This window comes from Anarhichas minor, unplaced genomic scaffold (genome assembly GCF_050575085.1).
Source record: "Anarhichas minor isolate MPS153535 unplaced genomic scaffold, ASM5057508v1 ptg000040l, whole genome shotgun sequence".
Taxonomy (NCBI): Eukaryota; Metazoa; Chordata; class Actinopteri; order Perciformes; family Anarhichadidae; genus Anarhichas; species Anarhichas minor.
Window position 1 is genome coordinate 3,494,887 of NW_027466486.1, and position 14,575 is coordinate 3,509,461.

At 41.2% G+C, this 14,575-nt stretch overlaps 1 protein-coding gene across 2 annotated transcripts in view; it reads right to left on the reverse strand.

Annotated features, from left to right (window-relative positions):
• The window catches only part of LOC142968022 (TRAF2 and NCK-interacting protein kinase-like), a 58,175-nt gene that overhangs the window by 24,149 nt on the left and 19,451 nt on the right, over positions 1–14,575 (reverse strand). For both annotated transcript variants that reach the window (XM_076107734.1, XM_076107735.1), the window contains exons 3-8: positions 5,900–5,956; positions 4,729–4,854; positions 2,774–2,884; positions 1,172–1,262; positions 504–634; positions 354–408 (exon numbers count right to left, since the gene is read on the reverse strand). In XM_076107734.1, coding sequence (XP_075963849.1) covers positions 354–408; positions 504–634; positions 1,172–1,262; positions 2,774–2,884; positions 4,729–4,854; positions 5,900–5,956 — 571 coding nt within the window. The remainder of the gene's footprint in view (positions 1–353; positions 409–503; positions 635–1,171; positions 1,263–2,773; positions 2,885–4,728; positions 4,855–5,899; positions 5,957–14,575) is intronic.

Below are 14,575 nucleotides of genomic sequence, written 5' to 3' on the forward strand. Positions count from 1 at the left end.
ACTGGCATCCTAATTAATGTGATTACTTTGGATTTACTACACCCATATATCATGTCCACCTAGTGAAGCACACACACTGAAATAGTCTCATCTAGTTAGATTAGATGATACAGTAATTTACCGACTTTAGCTCAGTCAGACTTTCACCAGAAGTAGCTTTTTTTTTTACCAAACCAGAATAATAATAATCACAAAGAAAAGAAAAAGCATGTGAACAACCAATTTAATATCCGCTCCTTGGCCTTGCGTTGGCCTGGACAGAAAAAAAAATGCCTCTTGATTATAGTGATCTACTGTCGTGGCACTAAGGGAAGATGTGTAGCAGAGGTGTGTGTTATTGCAGGGGTACGTACGTGGTGCTCCTTCAGCCATCTCTAGTGCTGTGATTCCCAGTGACCATAAATCACTCTGTAATGACAGAGAAGCAGTGTGTGAATACAAAGGGTGATCACAAAAAGCACCACAGACAGACACATTCAGCGGACGGGTGGTTGCTGAAGCACCTTGAAGTCGTACGTGGCTTCAGGGTTCTCGTCACAGGCGATAACCTCCGGTGCCATCCAGTAGGGCGTCCCGATAAACGTGTTCCTCCTTCCTACTGTTCTGTCCAACTGGGCTGACACACCAAAGTCCACTACGGAGCAAATAAACACAAAAAAACATCATACTTCAGGACATAGTCTGCAGTCTACTTCAACCTTTGTTTTTTTTTTTGTTGTTTTTCCTTTGTGTGTATGTGTGTGTGTGTGTGTGTGTGTGTGAGAGCGTGTGTGTGTGCTGACACCAATGGGGCTTTTCTGAATTCCATAATGGCATCTAAACAGGAACGAATTGCCCAACCTGCAATAGCTTGCCCAATTCACAAACACACACACACACATGCTTTATAATCCCCTTTAGGGGGAAAGAGAGAGAGAGAGAGAGAGAGAGAGAGAGAGAGAGAGAGAGAGCGAGAGAGAGAGTCCCTTCTTCAACAATCTGCACCATGAACAGTGGCAGAGCTACAGAGAGATGAGTAAGCTGGTGTTCAGCATAAAAGAAGAAAGAAAAGCCCCACACACACACACACGTGCACACACTTGTACACACCTCTGATCCATCTGAAATGCTATCCTCCTGCCCTCCCAATCCTAAAGACGTTTTGTCAAGTGGGGTTAGATGACAGACTGACCTAGTTTGACCTCTGCGTTCTCAGTCAGCAGGACGTTCTGTCCCTTGATGTCTCTGTGGATGACCTTGTGCTGATGGAGATGAGTCAGACCCTGCAGACAGCGACACGGTGGAGGAACGCCAAGTCATGATTATTGTTATTATTATTATTATTATTATTATCATTAAAACCCCAAGAGCTTATTTACAAAAGGAAGGAAGTGTCTTTCAGCCACTTCATAAAAAGACTTGTGCCTACAGAGACAAGTCTTATTAGTAGTTTTAGCTGTCTTAGAAGTAGTAAATGTAGTAAATGACATTGCTTTTGGAGCAACATACACCACCTGAAGTTCATTATTTCTAGCAAAGCCTGTCTGTAAATGTTTTATTGTTTTGTCAGGAAAAGCAACGAACCAACTATTCAATGTACAGACCGAATATACGTTAAATACCATTGTGATATACATGTCTCAATCAACATATATAGGATCTTTGGTGCATAGAATCCGAGCAAAATTGTGAATGTGACAGGTAGTCATGCTTGGAAAGTTTAATAATTCTTATTTTAGTGAAGGCTCTTGTATTTACTGTAAAGTGACTGAAATAACTATTAAAATAAATGATAGACAATTGGCAGGGTAAAAATGCTAAAAGGAAAAAAGAGAAGACTAGAAAAGAATAAAAAAAGAAATAAGGAGACAAAACCCACAGTAAAAGACAGACAAAGGGAAGGAAGACACAGAGACAAAATGTAAGTGGACAAAGGCACACAGAAAGAAACAAGACCAAATCACAGCAGGAAGAGAGGAAGCAGAGAGCACGAAATAAGATGCCAGATGAGGGATGAAGAAAGAAATAAAAGTGGATGAAAGGAAATCATTGTTGCTTCAGTTCACAGCAGCACTGCGTCTGACTGACTGTCTGAGGCTTTAGCCCTCAGCACGAAAAACGCACAATAACAGATAGTAGAGATAAGATGTTGGGGGGGAATGAGTATGATTTTCCAAAGAACTATTTCAATGCGTTGCTTTTACATCGCTCCAAAACACAGATACCATGGAACACAAACAACTGGTGATTGCCATCGGTCAAAGAATCGGTCAATTAATAAAATACTGATGAACTGGCAATACTATGAAGAGAAAATTATTATCAAGCCTCTTTTTAAAACTGTTAATCACTGCACATGGAGCCTGTGAAGCTTGTGAAAACTGATAAAATATGAATGATTGCATATTTCTTGCCTCGAATGTTTTCAGAAACATATTTTAGTGTAATCTTCAGGTGTAAAATGAGAAAGTTTGCTCCATCCAGTGGGCGTTGCTTGATTTAAATAAATAAAATGTACATTTGGGATAATCCGTTGTCAGAGGTAATTCTGATCTTGTTATAAATCATGTCCAATCATTTTTAAAGATCGACTAATGAACTGTTACTACCGTATACTTTCTTGTAATCAGCAAATATAAATCAACACACAGCTCCCACAGTCTTATTCATGCTTTCAGAAGGAAAACGTCATCAAGGACCTCTCTCAGTTTCCTCAGCATCACATACACTAATTGCTTACTCGTGGAGGACGGGTGTAGGGTTGAAACAATGACTCAGCAACATGGCCACTTACCCTGAGAATCTCTCGGCAGATGTAAGCGGTCCACTCCTCTTTCAGAGAGTTGCCCTTGGTGTTCTTGATCAAGTCCGTCACTGAGCCGGCTCCACAGAATTCCATGACCAGCTAAACACATACAAGGTTGATTATTGACTGTTCTGCAAAAGAGAGCAATCTGCCCTGGGATCTGCTCCAAACAAGCCAGCAACTCCCATAAAGCAACTTATTGAGATAACCAGGGAGCTAGTAAAACATCTCACTTGTTTATTCATGTAAGTACAGGACTTTGTGCATATGTTTTCCAGATAGATTTATCTTTTTTCGCCTTGTGCCCCGTCATACTAGAGCCTGACAGATACATCGACCGACCGACACTATGAAACTGTTGAAAATGTTTTTTTGTGTTTTTATTGTTTAATTGAGTAAATATTACTGCTTAAAACTTACTAATTCTTACATCAACCATCATTGTCATCTTTAAAAGCGGAGCTGCATTACTGATTAGTCTGCCAATTGTGTTCTTGAGTCACTGATTCATTGTTTGGTCTCTAAAACATCAGAAACAAGTGAAAAATGTCGATGAATACCTGTGGAAAATCACTTAAATCATTGCAGCTCTATTTGAAAATGAACTTAATTGTTCAACTGTAATCTTAACTGAGACATATCTTTATAAAAAAAAAAAATTCTGTTATTGGATTTTTGTATTAATCCCAAGTACTGATAGTGTTATCAGCCTCAAACATCTAGTATCCTTCAGGCTCTTAAGTACCAAAGGTCACGCTGAAAATCTCTTGGATGTATTCATTTTTATAGACCGCTACTGACGCATGTGCACAGAATAAAAAGTGCTTTCTTTGTTCAACACGATGCACATTATAAGGAATACACACAGAACCCATAATCGCATTACTGTAATAGCATTACTAATACAGAGAGCGACACACATGAAGGCAGCCATGCCACAGACTCTTTCTCTATCACTTCTTACAGTCACACACCCCACAGCCACCACAGAAAACTGCTGCATAAACTGACTCAACAGGGTCACGAGATCACATGAATGAAGCAAGTCGTGAATCTCTTGACCCAAACACAATGTGCCCATTCTGTCCACCCCCTTTCCTCTCTCCATCCTGAGCTGCCTCATGCCTTCTCCTCTCCTGTCTTATTACATTGGAGGAGATTTGCCAGCAAAATTTCAGCTGGTCAGTTGTGGCCCTGCTTCAAGCTTCTCCCATCATCACTCCGGATAACAGGAGGTCGGCGAGTAATGGCCGACCCCTCTTATCCAGGCCGTGCATGTGTACTCAGACACGCAAAGACAAAAGTAACACACTCATATATATGCATAATCATAAGGGGACATATGTCAAAGCGAACAGACATACAGCTTGTGCACTGACTAACACACACACACACACACACACACACAAACAGCAGCTGTTGAGTCAGGAGGAATTATGCAGGCAGTAGATCTGGCCACTCTGTGTATATGCATATGTGTGTGAGTGTGTGTGTGTCCTCCCATTGTTGTGTGATGAATGCTACAGGATCAGAGAAGAGAGAGCTCCCTTGGATCGCGTTAACACATGATTTATTGCAGTAGCCAGTCAGGCACACAATAATTCATATCCTTTATAACTTTCACTCTCTCTCTCACACACACACACACACACACACACACACACACACACACGTTAAGTATATATACATTTTACAATGCACATAAACCTGCAGTCACTGCGTGCATGAACAAACTACACGCTCACGTCTTTCACATAAATGTAACAGTGAAAAATGGAAAGTCCCTTCTTTCTGCTCTGCGGCTCTCTACGAGACTACAGACGTCTACACTGTCACACACAAACGGGAAAATAAGCATGCGCAAACACACAAACGCTTAGAGTTGCAAAAATGCAGGAAAAGTAAAATCAAACATGCACAAACAAACACAGATAATGGCTTACCCATAGCTGGTCATCTATGCCATGGGGGTTTTTCTTGATGAACGCTCCATAGTAGGTGGCGATGTTCCGATGGTGACTGTACTTCTTCAGCATGTTAATTTCAGCTTTAATCTCCTCTTCCTCATCCTGGCACACACACACACACACACACACACAGGAAAAGAGAGATATCAACAGGCATTAAACCGCGACCTCTATTTGTGACCCCTCACACATATTAATAGGATGGTGATTGAGCAAAAGGAATGGAGTTGTTGATGGATTTGCATTTTGGATCCATTTAAATTCAGAACAAACTGTTGCTGCAGAGCAGACAGCTGGGCGCTAAATTATCCACAATAGCATTACTTTTTAATTACTTTCGTTGTAGGGGCTTATTGCCACAGAGCTAAAAAGCAGTTGTTTGAAACAAGTTGCCGTGGTGGCAGTTGGTTACTTACTTGTAAGTCCTTATTCATTAAGCACAATGTCAGAAATGTATGCCTTGATTACTTCAATTTAGTGTTCATTTAGTGTGCCGCGAAAACACAAACGCTTGTTTAAGTAAGCTGATTTTGTACAGTAGCGGCTCATTGAGTTGGCAATTTTGTGTTTGCCCTCAATTTAATTTTCAATCATCAATTAATACAGTCATTTATTTTTTTTATTGTATTGAAGCAGATTTATTCATGCACAGCCATTCATACACAGTTGCATGTATTTGTTTATTGTTCATACTTCCTTTTTCACACTAATTTGATTATTCATCTCCATAACACCTGCATATGTTAATTCCCTTATTCAGTCATTCATGCTTCTATTCATTCATCAGTTCCTTTGTTGCATCATCCCTGCAGTGCTGACAGGGAGGCGTCGGGTGAGAGGATCTCTAAATAGAACAAGAACTGAGATTCTCTCCCGCTTTACAGACACGCCTGAGACTACACTGCTGTCCTAATACCTCCAGCTAACATTACCATGGCAATAGGCCTGTCCTCGTTTCCTCTCTGCCACATCACACACACACACACACACAAACACTGACTCATGGCTCATAATTAGATGACACGGTCGACGGCGGTGGTATAACTACTTGAGATGATTTGCCGTGCGTGGGTACGTGCGCGTGTGCTCGTGCAGTGAACACACGAGTGTAGGTGTGTGTGAGTGTGTGTGTGTGTGTGTGTCTTACCCCGGTGACATCCATGACCTTGATGGCTGCCAGCTGCCCTGTCTTAACATGGCGACCCTGGTGAAAGGAGGAAAGGAAAAGGACGGTCAGAATCACAGGGAGACAAAAAAAAAGAGAGAGGCAATGAAGAAGAAAGAAGAGAGATTACATTTTTCTGTAAAGAAAAGGAGGAAATTGTAGTCCATGCATTTATATATATATTCGTCCATATATCAGTCAAACACTGCATTGAAAAAAACTATAGGTGATCCAGTCCAATAAGCAATAATACAATATGTGACCTTGACTTACTTGAACATCATTTTGCTCAATCCAAAATGTAAACCAAAAGTGTCAGACCACTGTTGTTAACTGCTGTTAAATACAAGAACTAACAACAAACTGTTTTCCGGTGCTGCTCAACACTCATGACAAGATATTGAAAGCAACAATCAAAGTTAAAGTATAAAAAAAACTTGAGTAATCTGCTTCTTTAGGACATCATGAGCAAAACACTCCACTTGCCTCAGCAAATATTGCTAAATCCTGATTGGTGAACATCACGAAATGTCAAGTCAAACATTTCAATTATCTGAATCAACTTTATATGGTCGAACACAAGGGATTGTTACGAGCAGGGAGAAAAGACAATCTCGTGTCCCTGACCAGATTCAAGGCCATGACAGCAGTTGCATTATCAACACGATACCCTAATATTTCACTGCGATTTAATATGCAGTTGCAGCATCAGTCCAATCCAGTGTAACAGTAACAATGGGAGATTGTAGTCAAAAGCACAGCTGACAGTGTCTCACACATAGCCCAAGATGGAAAACAAAGACAGATACCAACCTACAGACTTGGCTGTGTTGTGTAATATCGAGGCTAGGCAGATGCCTGGGGGAACTGGGAGGCAAGGAACTGGGAGATTGGGAGCTGAGGGGCGAATGGAAAACCCAAGTGGTTCCTTTGCAACAGAGCATCTGTGCCTGTGATTAGCTAATGAAGCTAACAGGGCTAGAGACGCTAAAACCACTGACGGCTATTACTTCCACCTGTCTGGAATCGACTGATTAGCATGTAACAGTCTGAGCAGAACAGCTTAGCAGCAGTTGCCCAAAAAAACAAATACATACACACACACACAGAAAACAAGAGGAGGACTGTTGTCTTGGTGGAACTGTTACAGTGTAAACCAGATGGCATTAAGGGTCTGGCTCTGAAACGCCTCCTGAGGGCTTTAATCGAAGGGCCATTCTGATAATGAGCGCTACAGCCAAAACAGAGGCTTGGAATGCCACAATAAGAGCAGACGTTGTATACGATGGTGAAAAAGTTTGTGGTTTCATCGCTTTGCAATTTCTTTGCAGTAGTAATTTTACAGGAGCACCCTGCCACTGGTCATTCGTCATTCTGCTTCACATTCTATCTTCATGACATTTTAACAGATCAATTGTACCCACAGGCTCGCCAAAACTCACTTTACTTGATGAATAGCTTGCGAGTCAGAGGTTATTCAATTCATACAGTTATTAACTGCAAAATAGTGTAGGCAGCTCAACAGCTCACTTGTTCCTTTACACTGTAGTTTTACAAAGAAGCAAAACTGGTCTGCGGTCAATGTAATGATTTGATCACATCTCTATTAGGGACAAAAAGGGATGTTTTGGCTCATTTGTTCCCCTGGTGTTTCGACTGAAGGGTCAAATTCAAAAGAAAAGGAAAAAAACAATATTACAGGTATATCCATTTATCATTTGCATTGAAAAGTCACCACAATTTGTTTTAATTTGAGGAAGCAATCATGTTCTCAGTGCAGCAACTAAGAAGACAACTCTGACTGGCAATATGTTAACATCAGCTGAGGTCCCTGAATGGGCCATGAATTGAATTTGTCATTAAACAGCTCCTCTTGAATGAATAAAAAAAACAAATTTTAAACTTGCTGATTTATTGCTAAATGAAAGTTAGGGATTTAATATGATAATTCATTGTGTCACAATCCAGCAATGCACAATGCAAACTAAGCACCACTGGATGGTTGAACACTGTGATCAGTCTCTTTTCTTCTCTCATATATACACACACACACACACACACACATACAGAGTCCAGCTTCTGGGAGAGTAAAAGAGCTGGAAAGATTGAAGAGGGATTTCTCATTAGGATCAGACTGCCCCAATTCCACGAGCACAAGGGCTGGCTTTGTTGGAGACCAACAAAGGAATTACAGCCACTTACAAATCAGAAACTCACACACGCGCTTACAGACAGATGCACACAAAATTCAAAAATATCTCTCTTTTTCTACGCTACTTGCACAGACACTCGTGCAAACACCCACATGTGCACACAGAGACATGAAGAGGAATGGAGAAGTAAAGACTGAAGGAGTTAGAAAGTGACGTCGAGAGCGAGAGAAAGAATATGTCCAACAGATAGTGGAGGTGGACATCATCAGAGCTGGATAAAGATTTATTATTCTCAGACACATGACAACCTAGAGCAGTGAGTAATGTCATCCAGCCTTATTAAATGACCGAGTGTGAAAGGAGCAACAGAAAGGAATTAGCTCTGTCTGTTCATCTTCACCTTTTGCTCTCTTTCTTTGTCCCTCGCCCTGTTCGTATATTTGCAAATTCAAAGAATGGATGTGTGTGTGGGGGGTGTCTTTGGGTATATCAATGTAAGCAGTTAACAGGATAATGTGTGTAACAATGCTACCAAAACAAGACTTTGAAGATAAATGGTAAAAGTGAGGAAGACAAATGATAAAACGATTAGTGCTGAAGCTAATCAGTCAATTAATTGTCTCATCAACAGTCATTTATCAAGATAAAATGCCAAATACTTGCCGATTCCAGCTTCTCTAATGTAAGGATTTGGTTTTTTTCTGTTTCATCATGATACATCATGTGTATCATTGCAAATTGAATATATTTTTGGGTTTAGATAGTTGGTCGCACAAAACAAGCAATTTGAAAAAGTTGAATTTTTGAGGGGGATATTACACTGTTGTCCAACATTTTAGACCAAGTTATCCATCCAATAATACACTAATTTGCTTTCTTGCTAAGATTAGATTATCTTAGTTTAGCGTAAAGACGAAGCATGGGGGAACAGCTAGCCTGGCTTTTAATGTTGAAAATATGCCTAGCAGCACTGAAGCTCAACAATAAACAAACGTAACAGTTCATCCATCCAACCGACTCCTCTGTGCGTTCTGTGGTTGTTTAAGAATCTCATGGTGACAACAAGAAGAGACATAACAGCATGTAACGCCAGGTAAAACCACAACTTATTGTGTTTACTTTACTGTTTGTGTTCCGATGTAAATGAAATAATGGACAGCATTTTCATTAGTGGAGGTTTTGGAAGCCATATTTTTTCAGAACTTTGGACAGACCCGACCTAGCTAGCTAGCTATTCCCCCCTGCTTTTAGTTTTTATGCTATGCTAAGCTAAGCTAATTGCCTCCCAGCTCTACACTTAATGCACAGACATGAGAGTGATATCAATCTTCTCCTCAAATTCTCGACAAGTAAATATTTGATGAAGCTCTGTGAATGACAAAAAAGAGACAGAATATCCACACAGTATTAGAATATTTTTTTATCTTCCTTCTGTCCTTTCTTCTAAGGATGTCCCACTCTCTCACTGATCTGTCCTATTCAGACTGAGGAGATTTTGAGCCTCACAGGCCTGTTCATCCCTTCCTCCATTCGTTTGTCAACTGCTTTGCCTCTCTGACCTAGATCTGCATTCTCCCCGCCTCCCTCTCTCTCTCTGCCTCACTCCCTTATCCCCTGATTCTGCCTCTCATTATCTAACCCTCTTAACTTCTCACAATCTCCTCTTTATGCCTCTCATTATTTCTGCCCTCCTCCCTCTAGATATCTCGCTTACTTTTCCCCGTCCCTTGTATTCTCCGTCTCCTCCTCTCTCATGCCTTGCAGCCCAGACCAGCAGCCTGTGAAAAGCGGGTTCCTGCATGAACATAACTGAGCTGAACGCTAATGCCAACGAAACAGCGTTCAGCTTTGAGCTCGACGAGCAAATAAGACACAAACCGAGGAGTCCCTGCAACCCTTTCACTTTGCTTCAGCTAATGCATCTCCAGCCTTCTGCGAACCACAATGCACTGACAAGGGCCCGAGTGTCTCCGCAAAGCAAAACGAACACACATACTGAATACTTGTGCACAGAAATGCTTTCATCCAATACTTCCCATCTGTCATTCCAGTGTGCATTAACTTTAACCATCACGGAGACATTTCAAAAGAAGCCTAAGAAATTATCTTTACACGTTTCCAATCCAGCATTTTCCCCTCTTTAATCCTGTAGAAGTATTTTGACCAAATTTGATAGCAAAATATCTGTCACTCACACACACACACACACACAAGGGGCTGTGATGCTGCCAGGCCAGGTGTGTTTGAGCGATAACAGACCAAATTGACTATGTTTGTTCCGCTTGGATGGCCGTGCTGTGATGGAGACAGCCAACTGATACCGAACTGATCTCCAATCAGCCTTCAGGCGGCGGCATCATGGTGGAGTCATTACTCCCAGTCCTCCCTGCAGGTCAGTGTTTCTAAATTACTGTATGGAAATCAGGTGTAGGTCTTCCACCCGACAAAATAGGAACGTGCTTTAACAAACCAGGATCATTTAGCATTCATTTAGCTTAATTTGCTGTACCTGTATATATGTAATGGTTGCTATTTCATTCTCTTACCCAATAAACTAAAAGGTAAGATTAAAAAAAAAAACCTCTATCTTCATTTATTGTGTGTGATGTTTAAAAGTCCTGATTAGACTTTAAATAATTCATGGCCAACAGTGCTTCTGTTAAGTCTGTCCCAGCATTTTGTGACGATCGATGGCGGAGGAGACGTGTTGATTACAGGTCAACACAGTTTCAACTGGTTATCCCATAAGACAAAGACTTGGTGATTATTTCTGTCTCTAAAATGTCCAAAAAAATACTGTAAAATGCTCCTTGCAAGTTCCCAGAGCACAACGCTAACATCTAAAAGTTGCTTGTTTTGTACAACTACCGGCCAAAACTAAAATGTATTTAACTAATCGCCGAAAAACTGGCAAAATGGCTGGGGATTCATTTTCCATCGATCGAAATATCGTTTTAGGACTAGTCTAAATACTCACGGGTACAAACAGGACTCAACAAATGTGAGTCCTTTATCTTAAAAGCACCCGAGCTATGTAAAGTAAATACACACTCATCACATCCAATCAAGACCTTTTTGGCATGTTCAAATTCCTGAATTTTGGTGCTGTTGTCTGTGAGTAATGTTGTCTATATAAGATCATACTAGAAAGATGCAAAAGAGATTTTAGATCCAATATGACGGCGCCATCTCATCTCATCTGTCACCTTCCAAGTGCACCATGAGGGAGACACAAAGTACGCCTATTCCAGTAATTATCATCATCACATAATAAAGATTAATTACACCTGCCAAGCAACAGTAAAACACCAGTAAAGTACTTGGTACGCAGAGGATTCTATGTATATGTGTCTTAGGATGAAGAAGAAGGACACGCGCACCACGGGCTGCAGAGGGAAGCATCTCTTGATCCCTCTCAGCTTGCAGCTTCAGTTCGGCGAGACCAACCTGCTCGCCACTGCCGGTGGATATCATGGAACCCAAGGCTTCTCTGTGTGTATATTTTGTGTGTGAGCGAGAAAGAAATGCTTTTATAGCATGTGTGTATTTTGTTTATTTGTGTGTGTGTGTGTGTGTGTGTATGCCCTTGCCAAGTCAATTACACAGACCCCCCCTCGGACACATTTACTATGCAGGACACTTCCTGTCGTAGCCTAGCAACAGTCTTGGCTGGCCAGAGTACAGTGGGCACGACACTTAAGCACACACACATAAATGTACACCGTCACACACACACACATAAAAGAGAGGGAGAAGACAGCGAATAAGAGACTATTGTCCTGATGTGGGAGAGTATTTATTTAGAAGAAGCGATTGGGTGAGGAAAGGAGGGAAGGAGAGAGAGAGAGAAGGGGGGAGTGATTGAGAAACGAGGGAGGGGATGAGCAGGGGAGTTGTTCAGTGGGAGCTGGATTTCACAGTGCATCTGTCCTCAGTGTGTGCTCGCTGTGTGGCCAAGCTGCAAGGTCAGAGGAAACCTTCCACATTGTACCCTAAAATGGCAGAGTGAACGAGCTCTCCGATTTAAAAATAGGTCCGTATTGGATTTCAAGCCTGTCCTTTACATGAAGCAGAATTTGAACACCTACACCGGTGGTTCTGCACGTTTTAGACCATTAACTAAGAATCTCATTACTGGGGGACATGTTTTAAAGCCCACCATTAAGATTGATTTTCGCCTTTCTAGAGATCCATCGTTTTTTAATTGATTTCACTAAGTAGCTTGAAGAAACTTTAAACTTAATCAAGAAGTTCATTATGGTTGACTGTTCAAGTTTTATGTTCAACTTTTGTTTTGTTTTTTTGTCATTGTGATGATATGATGATGAGACCTTTTTACAAAACTACAGGATTTACCACACTTCCTACACTTTTATTTTTTATATAAAGTTGTAGTCAACGTATATATATATATATATATATATATATACACACACACAACAATTGCCATATATCTAATGACTGTGGTTATTACTTGATAGACAGTCATCTAAAAACTAAATTGATCATGATATGAGATGCATCAATCTGGGTGGCTCACAACGGCTGATACAATATTTCCTGCTCCTCCTGTTGTGTTCAAGAAATCTGTGAAATCTGACATTTCAAGCAACAACTAAATGTAAAAATATCCTTTTTTACAGCACCATGGTTGCTCATTATTAGGTTTTATTCACAATTTAGCTCACAATTCTTTACGGAAGCCAACTTCTGATATATATTCTCCAATGATGTAAAGAAACGCATATTATTTGATATAGCATGAGCATGGGCCTCTAAATATAATCAAATTTGTAAACATTCATTTTTTTATAGCTTTTAGGCTCAGTGAATTGCAACCGTTTTATCTTACCAACTGCATCGGCCTTCTTCATGTTTCATGCTTGCAAAACAGACAAGAAGACAAAAACAAAGATACTGTACATGCTAAAGCATTTACACACACACACACACACACACACACACACACACACACACACACACACACACACACACACACACACACACACACACACACACACACACACACACACACACACACACACACACACACACACACACACACACACACACACACACACACACACACACAAAACTAGGAACAGATTGCCAGACTGTGTTGCCAACTCTTTGTAAAAGAGAAATGGGTCACACCAAAATCCTAATCTGCCGGCATGGTAATCCATGCACACAAACACAAACATAAGGAAAGAATCGACTGAATGGCATCTAAGGATGCTTTCCTGGCATTTGGCCTGTCGGCATGCTCACAGTATCATAGGAAAAAGTGGGCTATGCCCCTGAGCTTTCAATCTATACATTTTTCTTTCTGTCTTGTCTCTCTCTGACAGGCAGGTCCTCGAGGGATATTGTGCAGTGCTGTCACACACACTCTCAAACACATCCAACTGTAGTTTAGGCTATAGTTGTGTTAAGGTTGAAGGGTTTCAGACAACCTGTGTTTCAGTCTGCACCCGCCTATCAACACCCACTGGTTCTACTCTGTAGACTTACAATCCCAGCATGCTCAGCAGCTGCGATGCAGAATTAAAGCTACTTTCGACCAATAAAAGATACCAACACAGTTCTGCTTAAAGGAGCCCAAAGAAATAAGGGGGCAATACTGCCAGACACACCTCATTGCAGTTCAAACACCTGCAGTCATTCCGCATTCACACGTACTAACGCGCACACACACACACAGACAAGCGTGGAGCCAGTGAGGCAGTAAATAAAAGTGACAAAGGCCTCCATTCCAATCTACTACTGCACTGCCCAGGAAATATAGAAGCACCCCGAGGCTGTTGTCACACTCACACATGAGAAAGCAAGAGAGGGGAGAAACGGATTGAGACAGGAAGATATATATTTAAAAGGAGAGGAGATACAACGAGCCAGTGTACAAGCAGAGAGTTTGTGGGAGTATGGGAGGTAGTAAAGGAAGAGAGGCGGGTGATGAAAGAAAGAAAAAAGATAGATGAGAGCAATGATCTGCAGAATATTCCGGAGGGCTTTTATTGACGAGGGGGGGGGGGGGAGGGTTGCAGGAAGGAGATGCTGAATGTTGCGACAGACATTTTGCAGTGTTGATTCCAATCCGAATGAACCGGTGTTATCGACTAAAGCCCATTGAGACAATCTATCAGCAGTCTGAAATATAGACGTTCATTAACCTGCTCGCTCAGAGTACAACAAGCTAATTAACAAGCCGGTGAACGCACAAATGTACGAGATGCAGACTAATCTGGGGTCAGGGAAAGGATTTGGCACAGCGCGAAATAATCACTACTGCAGGCCCACAAAGCGGTTTAAATAAGAGAAACATTAGTCTGCAAACAGGCAAACACACGCATTTGATCACAAGCAACAAAAGCACATCTGTCACTCCCCACGGTGGTGTGATGGTGCTTGAAAACGAAGAGACGGGGCACATACACAAAGCTTGGTAAGTCCATCATCGTGTGACAAGAAATATGATTTAGTTTAATGTTGTACACGTAAAGAG